Source organism: Scatophagus argus, chromosome 23 (assembly GCF_020382885.2).
Source record: "Scatophagus argus isolate fScaArg1 chromosome 23, fScaArg1.pri, whole genome shotgun sequence".
Lineage (NCBI taxonomy): Eukaryota > Metazoa > Chordata > Actinopteri > Scatophagidae > Scatophagus > Scatophagus argus.
Window position 1 is genome coordinate 15,157,843 of NC_058515.1, and position 13,705 is coordinate 15,171,547.

At 43.9% G+C, this 13,705-nt stretch overlaps 1 protein-coding gene across 5 annotated transcripts; it reads left to right on the forward strand.

The window, feature by feature from the left end:
• Positions 1–987: 987 nt before the first annotated feature.
• Positions 988–10,716, forward strand: LOC124054280 (alpha-tectorin-like). Of its 5 annotated transcripts, none has more exons than XM_046380075.1 (17): positions 988–1,305; positions 2,485–2,566; positions 2,828–2,913; positions 3,253–3,474; positions 3,598–3,669; positions 4,187–4,298; positions 4,443–4,572; positions 4,986–5,214; positions 5,317–5,473; positions 5,614–5,704; positions 6,004–6,066; positions 6,350–6,549; positions 6,706–6,837; positions 6,994–7,181; positions 7,401–7,543; positions 7,627–7,872; positions 8,005–8,704. In XM_046380075.1, exons 2-17 carry the CDS (start codon positions 2,518–2,520, stop codon positions 8,270–8,272), a joined length of 2,388 nt encoding a protein of 795 aa, XP_046236031.1. In that variant the 5' UTR covers positions 988–1,305; positions 2,485–2,517; the 3' UTR covers positions 8,273–8,704. The 5 variants fall into 5 exon arrangements, with proteins under 5 accessions (XP_046236031.1, XP_046236028.1, XP_046236030.1 ...); XM_046380074.1 differs by lacking the exon at positions 988–1,305 and adding exons at positions 8,760–8,852; positions 8,938–10,716 and having other exon boundaries at positions 2,424–2,913; positions 8,005–8,167; XM_046380073.1 differs by lacking the exon at positions 988–1,305 and adding exons at positions 8,760–8,852; positions 8,952–10,715 and having other exon boundaries at positions 2,424–2,913; positions 8,005–8,167.
• Positions 10,717–13,705: the final 2,989 nt, after the last annotated feature.

A 13,705-nucleotide genomic window follows, 5' to 3' on the forward strand; every position in this document is an offset into this window, starting at 1 on the left:
TATCTAATACAACATCTGCAGCCTAATCTGCCACACACTATTTTCACAGGCTACCTGATCGGGGGTTCAAAACAATTAAGCATTCAAGTTAATTATTCTTATATTAATACATTCTGTGTCAGAATTCAGTAAATTACTGACCTAAACTAGAACATATTGCAAGATCCCACAAGGATTAAAAGAAGACTGTTTTTTCAACTTTCATTTCAGGTGAAGCTTCACATGTACACAAATTGTCACCTTTGACACGTCCTTGACTGAACTCAAACATCAACACAACACATAATTAATCTACTTCGAGTTGAGTTACATTCCACAGCCAATATTTGCTGGGTACACCCGATGACGTTGGTGTTTATGGGAATGAACATAATTATTTTATGCAATAATGCATTCACACGTTTGACTGGGAACACTGTGGACATTGTTCAGGAGATACGTGTCATAGTCACTGAGGTCAAAGCAATACTCTATCAGCAGATAGGAGCTTCATGTTACTTTAGATTAAAAAAATGTATTGACTTCCACAGTGTGGGCTACATATACTAAGGTTGTGAAAAAGCTGGGTTTGAGTGTTAACTGAGTTACGAGCACTGACTTTTTCTCAACTTCAATTAACCCACTGAATAACTCTGATAGTCAGTTAATATCTGGAATTAACATTCTACCTAAAACCACAAGTGAACAGCTCGGAGCCCATCGCTTCACACCTGACATTACGAGGGATCTTCACATGTTGTGATCTGATCTCACTTCCCTGCTCTATATGGGAATAAACATGTACATCACTGGGACAAATGGACACAATGCTTTTTTTTCCACAATGAAATAAATAACTGCTGAATTTACAAGATCAATAATTTTATACTGATTATGCAAACAGATTTACATAAATGTTGCAAACACAAGTCACAAGTCATGACTTTTAAAGGAATCTGGGGTTATCGTGGTTAGCAGTTCAGTGGGCGTATGTGCCCTGAGTGAACAGATCCAATAGACGTCTTGTATGCATTCATTCATGTACGTTAAGTTTGTCCATTAGAGACAGATACAAGGTACCAGGCCTGATCAGGGTCTTTGTAGCAGTGGGACCGCTGTCACGCACAACAGGTATCGTCACTGTTGGCTCCACCTCCTCCCTCACCTCTGCTACCTCCCCAGGTGTGAACAGCAGTATAAAAAGAGAGGAAATGAGAGAGGGAGCAGCATCCTGCACAGAGGGAGAGGCAACAGACGAATCTGTCCGCCAGCTGCAGAATCCTCAGAGACCTTCATCATCCTCGTCCTCCAACACACCTCCAGAGGGTAAGACAACCTGCACACTCCTCACCTGTGTCTTCTTCTCTGCACGCCTCAACCGATACTCACATCTTCAAACACACAGCAGGACCACTCAAAACACAGGAAAGAGAGGAACATAGCTCTAATAAAGTGACTAAAACGGACACTGAAGAAAGAAAAAACACCAACTGAAGCTCTGAGCGTGTTTTGTACCACACTGACAGCCAATCACTGAGTGGTTCAGTCAGGAGTTGTTACTCCAAAAGCTGCCAACCGAGAAGAACGTTGGTATTAGGGCTGTAGAAGACTGACCAAAACCAAAGCTTTTTCAACTGACGGCAACATCCGGGAAAGAACGGTCGCATATTCTCACAGTTTGGAAGCTAGAACCAGGACATGTTTGGAAATCCTGATAGGAAAAAATAACAAAGCAGTTCAGGCAGGATCAACAGCAGGCTGAGAAAACTGTGTGCTGCTCAATAAAATACGTGTTTGGAAGAGTCCACAGGTAAACGGGTTCAGTGGTAACAGGTGACAGGATCGGGATTGGCTGTGAAAGACACATCGTCAAAAGGCCCAGTCCTTCAGGATGGGCCGAGGTTCACCGCGTTACAAAACACATGAGTTTGTTTGAAGGATGTTTCTGCAGGGGATCTGGAACACTTGGTAAAACCACTTTGCGAATGACTGCATTCTGTTTCTCTTTACGTTTTGCACAGCGTCACAACTTATTGGATTTGGGTTTACACTTAAAATAGGAAGTGTAATTTCTTTCTTTCCTTGAAGTCACAGCAAGGGCCTGGTCTCATAACTGACAAGAATTTTCCATCACTCATAAAATGTGGAAATAATCCTTTTGTCTGAGTGTTTCTCAGTCTGGATGGTTTGGTGTGAGTTGAGTTGAGATATTTGCCTTCTCTTGAATGTAATGGAACTAGATGGTACGTCACTGGTGGTGCTCAAAACAACAAAATACGGACGTGACATGATGTCAACATGTCACAGGCTGTCGTGAGCCACTGCTTAAATGACAAAACAGAGAGTTTGTTGCAGCCTTGAGGATAACATCAGAAGTGGTGTCCAGTTGCAAAAGCTGATCTTCATTTGTACATTAAAGATGTGTATGAACAATGTAAAAGGACTGGGCTTCATTTTCCATTTGCAAGGAACAGTGTCCAAAATGTCCAACTGTGTGTCTCACAGCTTAGGCTCTCCAGCTGGTTGGCCTCCGTCAACATGCTCCGCCCCCTGCTCTTCCTGTCTGCTCTTATTGGGCCGGTGGCACGTAAGCACACACACGTCAGCCATTGTGAAACTCCACCCACAAGAACTGTTGAGGGACTTCAGTTGAATGAACATAACAAATTAGTAAATAATCTCTGGAATGAAGCACACTAACAATGGAGACATTTCCCCATGTAACTAATGATGGAATATGTAAAATCTGGACTGACCGGGTATCAAACCCTATTTTATTCCTTTGTGAACGTGCAGCCTTTCCTGTTGTCCAACCAGCTGAGAGTCTCTCGTTCTTCATCTTCTCCAGGTTCTCAGCAGGCTGATGTTCTTAGAGAATTTGACATCAGCTCATGTGCCTTCCCATACTTTGGAAAGTCGTACAGTACCGTCTATGTAAGTAGGATGCTTGAGAATATCTTCCTTTGTTTGTGTTTACTGTCATTACTGATGCTGAGCTGTGACTCTTCAGCTCTGCCAGAGATGATGAATGTAGAGTTTTCAGGGACCTGATGATGATGATGATGATGATGATACACAGCTCAGGCTCACTGATGCTGAACTAATGCAAGAGTTAGTGTCAGAATAAACATCACTGCAGTGACGCTGTGTCTTAACACCCACTGATGAAGCATCCTGAAGCAGAGGAAGAGCTCTGACTGAAACCTCATGTGTTACATGAGTCAGCACTTTCTGTCTAAAGGTTGTTGCTTGACTTGTTGTATCTCTTAACAGATCAGCATGACGGATCAACATTTTGCAGTCTGTTTCACTGGCTATTATGACCCTCAGTCCAGCGGGGACTGTGTTGTGGGGCCTCCAACCACATCAACATCGTATTCCTACGGCAGCAGACAAGCAAACCCGGGAGATAAAGACAAATACTCTAGCGGTTTGTCAAGCATTTCTGAGAGTCTAACTTGCGAGCTGGGTGTGAGAGGGTACTATGGGGCCGATGTGAGTATTGTTCCATGTCATGACTCCATACATGAAATGAACAGATTTAAACTCAACAACACAAATGTGATACCACATCAGAAACTTGATTGTTGATGGTGTCCGCATGCTGACTCTTCACAGGTTTATTTGTACTTTGGTAAATTTAACACAGAAGCAGCTCTGCTCATATCCACAAGAGCATCAGGTTCACATGTGAGTACACACACACAGAAACACACACATATATGAATATCAGGTGTATGTGTATGAAGTTAGAAAAATGCTGTTGTGTGGAGGATGACTCCCTGTGGTGGTATCAGCACAGACACTTACAGCCACCAAAGCCCAAAGCCTGCTGGTACCCATCAGCCCTCAGCAAACTGGCCCAGTTACACTGACACGAATGGACTGAAGGCAGCACACAGACTGCACAATTTCTCAGCAGGATTGTCTTTTTCGTCCACAAAACACGCAGGATACCTGAATAATTTCCATATCAAATCTCTACACACCATCCATGTGTCATCGTAACTTCTCCTGGTTTGAGTCCCTTCTGCTTTTGGCAAGAAGACAAACACAAGACAGAGACATTTAGCTTCAAGCCTGCAGTTTAAAAACACAAGAGTGCATCATTTAAGACACTTGTCATTTGTCTGCTCTCATCCAAACAAATGAATTCAGTGTTCTCTGCTCCGTCACACCAACACTGGTTGCGTTTGTTGCTTTCTAGAGCTTTGACGTTCAGATCGATGGCGTCACCGTCGAGACACTAAACATAAACAATACCGGGTCCACACCAGAAACAAACACATACTTGGACATCAGCGGATGCAGAGAATCAGGTTGGCAAATCCACTGGCTCCACATGTCTACTTTGGGGCCCTTCAAATTGAAATCATCACATTTTGATGTCGCTGGTTTTGTTTTTGCTGCTGTTGGGTGACTGATGACATGTTAACCTGCTGTAACCTTCCTTCACTTCACAGGTGTTGTGTACAGACCTGGTGACGTGATAAGCTCTGAACCATCAAACTGCACCAAAGTAATCTGTAATCAGACTGCAGTCATCACACCCACTGAATGTGGAATCCTGGAGCGTTGTCCAGGAGACGGCAAGTAAATATGCCTGCTTCATATGTAGAAGAAGAGCTGTGAGGGTATCGGGGAAGTTTCACCCCCTCTTTAGCAGGTTCTCCAGTAAAGTCCCAGCAGGAACGTAGACGTGAACCACAGGGATTCAGTCAGTGAGAGCTGAACGCAGACAGACTTTTACAATCAGTGCCTTCTCTCTGGTTACTGAAATCAAATGGTAGTGCATTAAACGGGTGTGTTGTGTAACACCAGTAAGACACGTCCCTGTAATACTGAGCCAAATGTTGACTTTGGTAAAGCGTCATGAACAGATGATCTCCCTCCTGTAGTTTGTTTGAGGGCCCCCTGGTGGCCGCAGCCCTCAGCAGCAGCTCATGGTGATTCAGCTGCTGACGATGTTGTCTCTTGTTGTCTCTGTCTCTTTCCGTCTCCATCAGCTGCATTCTTGACCCCATCTGCACTGTGACGGGCCCCACCATCATCAACTTCTATGGGCAAGTTAACTCTGTCCCAGATCGGTGTGTATATATTCTACTGGCAGGCTATGGTATAGCAATCTTCGCGAACTTCCCCGAACGCCGTCGTAAAGATGTGAACTTTCTGGACAGTTTGACTTTGTGGACGGATGACTCTGTTATTGTCCTGAAACAGGATGGGAGAGTTCTGGTAAGTTACCCACAGCTGCTGTCATGTTTCAGTGGGCAGCAGCTTTAAAATGAGTGAACTCTGTTTGTTACTGGAAAAGCAGATATGTTTGTCCTGATGCAGGTGGATGGCGAACTGCTGACCCTTAATAGCTCAGCTCATATGGTTGACATTGTGGAGATCTCTAAGAACGAAACTGGAATCACTGTCAAGTCCACGGAGTATGAGTTCGTCACTCACATCTTCTTTGATGGCCACAAGGCACAGATGAGCATCACAGGTACACTCGGAGCAAAACAAGTAACTGAACATTTAGGGCTTCTTGAATGGAAACTCCGCGGTCACTTAATGAGTTGCTGTGTCTGTCTAGATTCAATTTTGATGCTGGTTTGACTCACATTCTGTCCTGAATCTGTCCAGGACCTGCTGGAAGAGACCCATACGGGACTGGGTTGTGTGCTTACCCCGGGGATGTTGAACATATGAAGTTCCCTTACATCGAGGCCAGAGAGTAAGACCTCAGTCAAAACCATCTGAATACTGTTGATGAAAGGGTTCCAGTGTACTCTGTAGTTTGATTTTGGAACAAAGTCCCTTAAAAATCTGTTGTACAGCTTCACTTTTAAATGTTCTGTATGTTTGTGTGAAGAAGAAGAAAGTTCCCTCAGCTGTTTGACTTGTGGACTGAAGCAGAGACACAAAGCCTAAATGTATCTTTGCTTGGGCCCATAACACTCAGTGTTTTGTGTTCATGTGAACAAGTCAGAACAGGAGAACCGTGCTGACTTTGTGTTGTGTGTCGCCCTCTAGCTGTGATGTGGAGCACAACGACACTGTGGACAGCACCATCGACTGTGAAGACATGACTGAACGGTGAGCAGATGAAACGTCTCTCTGCAGGGTGCTGTCATCTCTGTGGTTAATGACACGTTACATCACATGTTTAATGTCATGTGATGTGAGGAGGGATGAAAGATAAACTCACCTGAGCTCACATTACTCATCTTTTCATTTTGGGAACACAACTGATCACATTCAGTGTGAACAGGAATCTGTGTGACATGAAGCTTCAACAGCTTCCCAGTTATAGAACATAACACAACACTGGGCTTCATCCTTCCATCTGTCACTCTGTCTCTTCACATGTGTGGAACAGCTGTGGTCTCCTGAATGAGACGATCTTCAGTTCCTGTCACAGCCACACCGACCCAACGCCCTACATAACCGCCTGCGCCGACACTTTGTGCAGTTATCCTGACGTGGACGGTCTCTACTGTCAGTTCATGGAGGCCTACGCCAGAGCCTGCAGCCTGCGGAGCAACGACACACTGGACTGGAGGACAGAAACGGGCTGCTGTAAGACTTCTCTCACTTCAGTTCATTTCAGTGAAGCAGCCAAAGCAAACACATTAACAGAGTTTACACTTGAACTGAATTCATTTGATTGTTCCTCATTATTCCTGACATGTCTCTCTCTCTCTCTCTCTCTCTCTCTCTCTCTCTGTCCGTCAGCCTCCCCTCAGGTCTTCTGTCAGGACAGGATCTGCAGTGACCACGAGTTCTGTGCTCAGACAGTCGGTGGTGAACCCGCCTGCTTCTGTCGGGCCATTTTTGCCTCCCCGTACAGATCGACAGACTCTTATGGTACGACAGACTTGTGCAGAGTCCTGATGCTCAGAGGGAGGACGGTTTTCTCAGAAGGTTCATGAGAGCTGCTGATAACGAACCTTCAGCACTCGGTGTGTTCTAGATGTTTCTTATATGTATTCATGTCCCTCATTTGTGCTGCTGGATGTTCAGGTGAGCCAATGGTCTGCGACCAGACCTCTGCTTCAGTTACTCTGGTCGGGTGTCTCCTGGAGGAAAAAGGCTTTGACTACACAGCATTACATCTCAATGATGAGACCTGCAGGGGTGAGACAGACGAGCTGACCCACATGGTGACCTTCAGCTTCAACAGCAGCAACATCTGTGGGGCCGTGGTCACGGTGGGTTTTTGTCCTCCATGTGTTCACTCTCAACAAGCAGCCAAATCTGCTGAGCTTCTCCTGCTGTTTTCTAGTTTGGGACCTTCCTGCGGGTTCAGCTTCAGCTCCTTAATTCCTAGTTATGTTGGCCATCTCCTGAAGCTTCCTCTAGCCAGTCAACACGTAAACAGTCATGAGGAACTTGTGCCATAACGACATCTGAATCCTGTGTCCCTGTAGGCAAACAACAGCCAACTGATCTACAAGAACACCATCACCAGCTCCTCTGACGTCATCATTCGCAACAACCAAGTTAACATCGACTTCTCCTGCGTCTTTGCTCAGCCAGACATCAAAACTATGTCCTTCAGAGTCAGAGAGAGGTGAGCAGTGGCTGTAAACTTTGTTGTGAAGCTTGTGAGGGTGTTTGTGAGTTTAAGGCAGCTGAAGTGTGTGCACTCTGCAGCTCTGTAGTCCAGCAGATCACATCTGGATCTTGGAATTACAATCTGACCATGAAGGCCTACACCAACGCTGGCCTCACACAAGCTGTGGAGTCGGGCACTGAAGTCCAGTTGAACCAGAAGGTCTGGGCTGAGCTGGACACTGAGGGGCTGGAGGGCGGGTTATTTTCTGTGGTGACCGACGCCTGCTGGGCAACTGATCAGGAATCACCCAGTGCGAGTCCGAGACACGACCTGATCATAGATGGGTGAGATTCACACAGAGATGGCAGCCGGTCGCTGCTGGTCCAGATGAATCAGGGATTCAGTAATCGATGTGATTTTTGTTCCCTGAAAACAAAGTGTGTTCTGATGTGATGAGTTTTCCTGTTTGTGAGCAGCTGTGCGAACCCTGCTGACCAGACGGTGGAGGTGGAGGGAAACGGAATGGGAACATCCACCTCCTTCTCCTTCAACATGTTCCAGTTCCCTGGGAGCTCTGGTGAGGTGTACCTGCACTGCCAAGTCCACCTGTGTGCCCACAACAACGAGACCTGTACCCCGGTGGGCCTCCCAAACACACCACACACTCATGAACCAGCTGCTCGTCACTGGAGGACAGTTAGAACAGGACGTCTGCTGGCCTGCTGGTTCACACACATACAATAATCTGTGGTCACAGCGTCCCCGAGTTCCTGCTGAGGACATTTGTTTTACTGTCTTTCCTTGTTTCCTGTCCCCTCTGTTGTCCACTTCAAAATAAATGCTGAAATGTCCCAAACAATCTGCATAACAAGCAGTTAGAACAACAGTTGGACCGTTCTTCCAGTTGTGACCCCATTGACATAAACTGCATTCCTCTTGAACAATCAGCTGGAACCACATTTATTCCATTTAGTCCCAGGCATTTGCTGATGTGTAACCTGCAGGTGGCGCTGCAGCCACATGATAAATTTAGTGCAGAACTTGTGCAGTAGTCCTCTGTCTCGTTGACAGTGGAGTACTACACACTACTCTGCTGTGTGTTCCAGTATTAAACATGTACACGATCAAACTGAGGAACTCTGACACAACAGGTGCACCATCAGTCCAGAATGAATGCATGTGAGTTGGTCTTCTGAAGTCTGGACTCCGTCTCTCTCTCTCTAACATCTAGACTTGTAATGGAGGTTATCGGAGACGCAGATCTGCCAGCTTGGAATATGTAGACGAAGCATCTGCCTTCATCACTATGGCCTGGACTGATTAGGTAAGACACAACTCTGCTGCTGACTGGTGTCAAACATGATGGTGTTAATCAGGCTGCAGGTTTGGTGATGACACATCAATCGCAGTTTTGTCTTCTCAGGCTGTCAAACGGTGACTCCAACTGACCGACAGGCTGTTGGCGCACACAAGGGTATCTGACTTTTGATTCATCCTGATCCAAGTCTGGCTGCAAGAATCCTTTGGTTTTAGAAAGACGTCTTCTGAAGCGACAGATCAGGTCTGACTGCTGTGAAGTCATGCTAGCTAACTTGAGCTTCTCTTTGATGGAGCATCTCAAAGTACAATCTGTTGATGTGTCCTCCTGTCTGGTTTACACATTATTGACACAGCATGTAAAGATCATTTGAGGGATGAATTTTCATATCCATCAGTTTTCAGCAGACCAAGAAAAACTGAATGCACCACCTTTTTTCAGTTCGTCCACATCTCACAGAAGCTTGTTGCCATTATTACCATAATTGTTCTGCAGCCAGAGAACATTCTTATATTAACCTTTTTGTTTTTCTGAAGTATGAAAACGTAATCAAAAATTATATGGTGAAGGGAATGTTTATGGGGACACGTGGGAGTCATTTTTAACATTTAACTCCTTCTACAGTATATCAATATTTCTTCTAATGACTGTAATCAGTTGCTATTAAAGATTATTAATGATTATTAATCATGGAGTGTTACCTGCATATGAGGCACCACAGTATAACTTCATTGTCCTTTATATTTACTTTTTGTTCTTTTCAGTGGCAGCAGATTTGGTCAGCTTATGTCTAATTGTGATATCAGTTCAACACCTCAGTTCAGTTTCGTACATTAAGAGAAGGTTAAGAGAAGCTTTTCTACGGGCAGGTGTAAAAGAAAACTGTCAATTCAGTTAAACAAAGCACAAATTCACTGATCATTTGAGAATCTGTGTGCCTTCACTGTACCTACATTCAAAACACAAGTCTGAATGCTGATGTCACTCCCAGAGTGTTTTCAAATACAAGACGAGACACAAGACCTTCTCAGTACGTGACAACTTTACCAAATAAATAAGAAAATGTCAATCACTGGTTGAAAAAAATCTGAAGTATGAACACAAAGTGGCTTCTTTTCTTCATAACCCAACATGATGTGATTACTTGGCAAACTGTCAAACTGGCCAACAAAATTAATGAAATAAATGAAGGAATCAAACCCTTACAGGAAGCCTCTGTGAGAGTTTGCTAATGACCAGATCTGCAGTCTGTGGTGAGATGACTTTTGGTGTTTCAACTGTTTAATGTTACTATTGTTGTATCAAGTCAAAATATCATATAAAGTGCATGTGGGAAAATGAAGAACCATGAGTCTGATTCATTTTATCTCATTTCATTGAGTTCATCATTTTTCTGTGAAAAGTTTGGGCAATTCTTGACGACCTTTTAAACTCATTTACGTTTACTGACCTTAAGTTCCTATTAAAAATCTAACAGAAACCACATCGACATCAATTCAACCTCGGGATGTATGCTAGGCTAACACTATGTTATTGCATTGGTGACATGTCTGTTGCAGATTCATGGACTAAGGTTCCAGACTCTTGCCTGTAACACGTTGAAGAACATTAATGGTGAGCAGTAAATATCCCGTCAGAGACAGGAAGTTGCCCCTTTAACTCATCATCTGGAAACAACAGATGAGTTAAAGACTTATTAAGAAGTTACTGTATGACCACCAATATGAATTTCAGGAGTTATAGTTTTATCCACATAAAAAAAAATCACAATTAGAGTATTTATTGAATAGTCAAAAGCTTTCAACCCCGTAGGTCACAATTTATTATTAAAGAGGCCCAAAGCTCATGGAGTCGTTGGTAGTGAACTTAACTGGTATAAAATCTACCCAATTTACACCAAACAATTTAACAACAATAAAAATAATGCTTATATGATCTTGGAGCCAAAAGATCATTTTTCTCATAAGCTAACAATGTGCTCGAATGTGTTTCTCACATTAAAGGGACAATAGAAACAAAACAGTGCATGCTGGTCATAAAAAAGTCATGCAGAAGTAACCATCACTTATGAACCTGGAGGAGTATGTGGGTGGTGTGTGCGACCGACTCTGTCCGCTGCCTGGATTTTCTTATTTCCTTAGTCACAAGACGTACTTTGTCAGTTAGAAAATAACAAAAATTCTCCGATATATAAAATCTGTCTTTTTATATCTTTTGGGCAAAAGAGAGATGGAAGTGCTGACACTACTTTCCCCTCTGCTCTTCTCCATCTACACCAACTGCTGCACCTCCGGCCACCAGTCTGTCAAGCTGATTAAGTTTGCAGACAACACCACCCTCATCGGCCTCATCTCGGATGGGGATGAGTCCGCCTACAGGAGGGAGGTGGACCGTCTGGTGTCCTGGTGCGGTAGCAACCACCTGGAGCTGAACGCCCAGAAGACAGTGGAGATGATCATTGACTTTCGGAAAGTGCCAGCTCCATCGCTCCCCCTCACCCTGACAGACACCCCCATCTCCACGGTGGACTCCTTCCGCTTCCTGGGTACCACTATCACCCGGGACCTCAAGTGGGAGCTGACCATCAGCTCCCTCATCAAAAGGGCCCAGCAGAGGATGTTCTTCCTGCGGCAGCTGAGGAAACTCAAGGTGCCTGCCAAGATGATGGTTCAGTTCTACACGGCCATCATTGAGTTCATCCTCACCTCCTCCATCACCGTGTGGTACGCTGGGGCCACTGCCAGGGACAAGCACAGACTGCAGCGTGCTGTGCGCTCTGCTGAGAAGGTGATCGGCTGCAGCCTTCCATGTCTCCAAGACCTGTACACCTCCAGGACTCTGAGGCGTGCAGATCGGATCACAGCTGACCCTTCTCACCCTGGACATGGACTCTTTGTAAAACTCCCTTCAGGCAGGAGGTTACGGTCCATTCGGACCAAAACCTCACGCCACAAGAACAGCTTCTTCCCCTGTGCTGTTGGACTGTTGAACACCAGCTGACTAACATGCTGCCCTGCACCTTAGCAATTGATTTTGCTCATTCACTGTCCACCTGCTGTTCATTTGCACTGTCTACCTCACCCACTTGCACTATACTCCACCCTGCACTACCTTACTTTGAACTACCTCCAGAAAAATATTTATTTCACTTATTTTATTTTGTGTTACCTTACTCTATTTTATTTTTATTTTTTATTTTATTTTATTCTTCAATCATATGTTACTGTTATGTTCTATGTATGCACCAATCACCAAGGCAAATTCCTAGTAATGTGAAACCTCTTCACTTACATGGCAATAAAGTCTTTTCTGATTCTGATTCTGATTCTGACTACAGCAACAAGCTGACGAGGCCACGTGGAGGCACAAGTGTTAGAAAATATTTTAATGTCTGTGAGGTAAACTTACCTGTCTGCTGTATCTCGGCTGGACCTTTTAAAGATTTATCACATATGGTTTATCAAATATCAAATGCCATGAACAGTCTCTGTAGCTGGGGGGTCACAAGACCACAATGCCATTGTTAGGGTCAAAGAATTCACAATATGAATGTAGGGAGGTGGAAAGAGCGTCTGTAGCCACAACTAAACACAAGCATACAAAAAGAACAGTCACACTTTATGAAGAGTGAAAACGTTAATCAATCAATTAAAAATCAATTATTTCCATAATATCACATGTGCATCATTATGTCTTCTCTTCATATCACGCTCAGTGTGACTGTGAAACACTGTGTAAACACGTGTGTCTCAAAATCAGCAGCTGAACACACACAGATATTAATCACGACGTTACTGACAACCTCAGGCCCTCTGTGTATTTACTTTATGTGCTCAAGTTATTCAAATACTCTGAAACTCTGACAGATGCTGGCCGATCAACTGGGCGCATTACTTCCGGCTGTAAAGATGCAAAGTTACCATAGCAACGTTGACTACCTAGCTAGCATTGGTGTTGACTTGAGCGTTCACACACTGAGAAGAAGGTCTACACTGAAACAGAGCGCAACACTTTACAAGCACAGAGACCAGGATATGGATTATTATTAACATACTTGAGGCTGTGGAGCAATTTTACATCAAAGAAGATTATATTCAAAGAAACTGACTCACCTTCTTCTTTCCCTTTGGCAGTCAGTTGCTGTTGGAGGCCAAATGACGTGCGACAGGAAGGCAAAATGACTTAAATAACAAGTTTGATTCATTTCATTGGTCTTACTAAAACAAGGGTATGTTTTTGTTTGATATTACTTCAGAAATCATACTTTATATATTTTTTACGCAAACAATAAACTACATAATATTTTTAATAAAAGACCTTACAGCATCACCCTGAAAATAGTCAAAGACTTGAACTGATGATTTTAGGATTTATTGCAAGTCTCCAAACCACCGTGAGAGCTAAGCATAAAGCACAAATAAAAACACATTAGCTACACGGGCATGTAGCTTCAAGCATCACCCTAGCTTACCACTCATTCCCGTAGGTTAACACTGACAAATTCAACTTAGCAAGTATTAGAAGCTGTTGTAACCTTCTAAAATTGCTAAGTATAAAACACAGATTAACAGTACAATATTCCATGAACACTAACGTTGTGCCGTTGAGCGTGCTAAAACAATCATTTAGCATTATTTATGTATTTGCTTACGCTTACGTTCATCGTCTCTGTTTTCTGGTACCGTAGTTCGCGGTTGGAGCCAGCGGAAGCTCTGCTCGTAGTTTCAAGATAAAAGCCCTTCAGAGCGAAGCAGAATATGAGACAAGAATACGTGACAGCATAGGAAATAGAATATCAATAATGAAATTGGTAGTACATGAATGTTAAGCATGGCTGTCTTTTCTTTGGAATTAGGAGC

Bases quoted from the DNA above. Each gene is read 5' to 3' on its own strand.
- LOC124054280 (XM_046380072.1), top strand. From the start codon at position 2,707: ATGATGGAATATGTAAAATCTGGACTGACCGGGTATCAAACCCTATTT. The intron at 3,475-3,597 runs GTGAGTATTGTT...GACTCTTCACAG, and splicing joins GAGGGTACTATGGGGCCGAT to GTTTATTTGTACTTTGGTAA. The intron at 7,873-8,004 runs GTGAGATTCACA...GTTTGTGAGCAG, and splicing joins CACGACCTGATCATAGATGG to CTGTGCGAACCCTGCTGACC.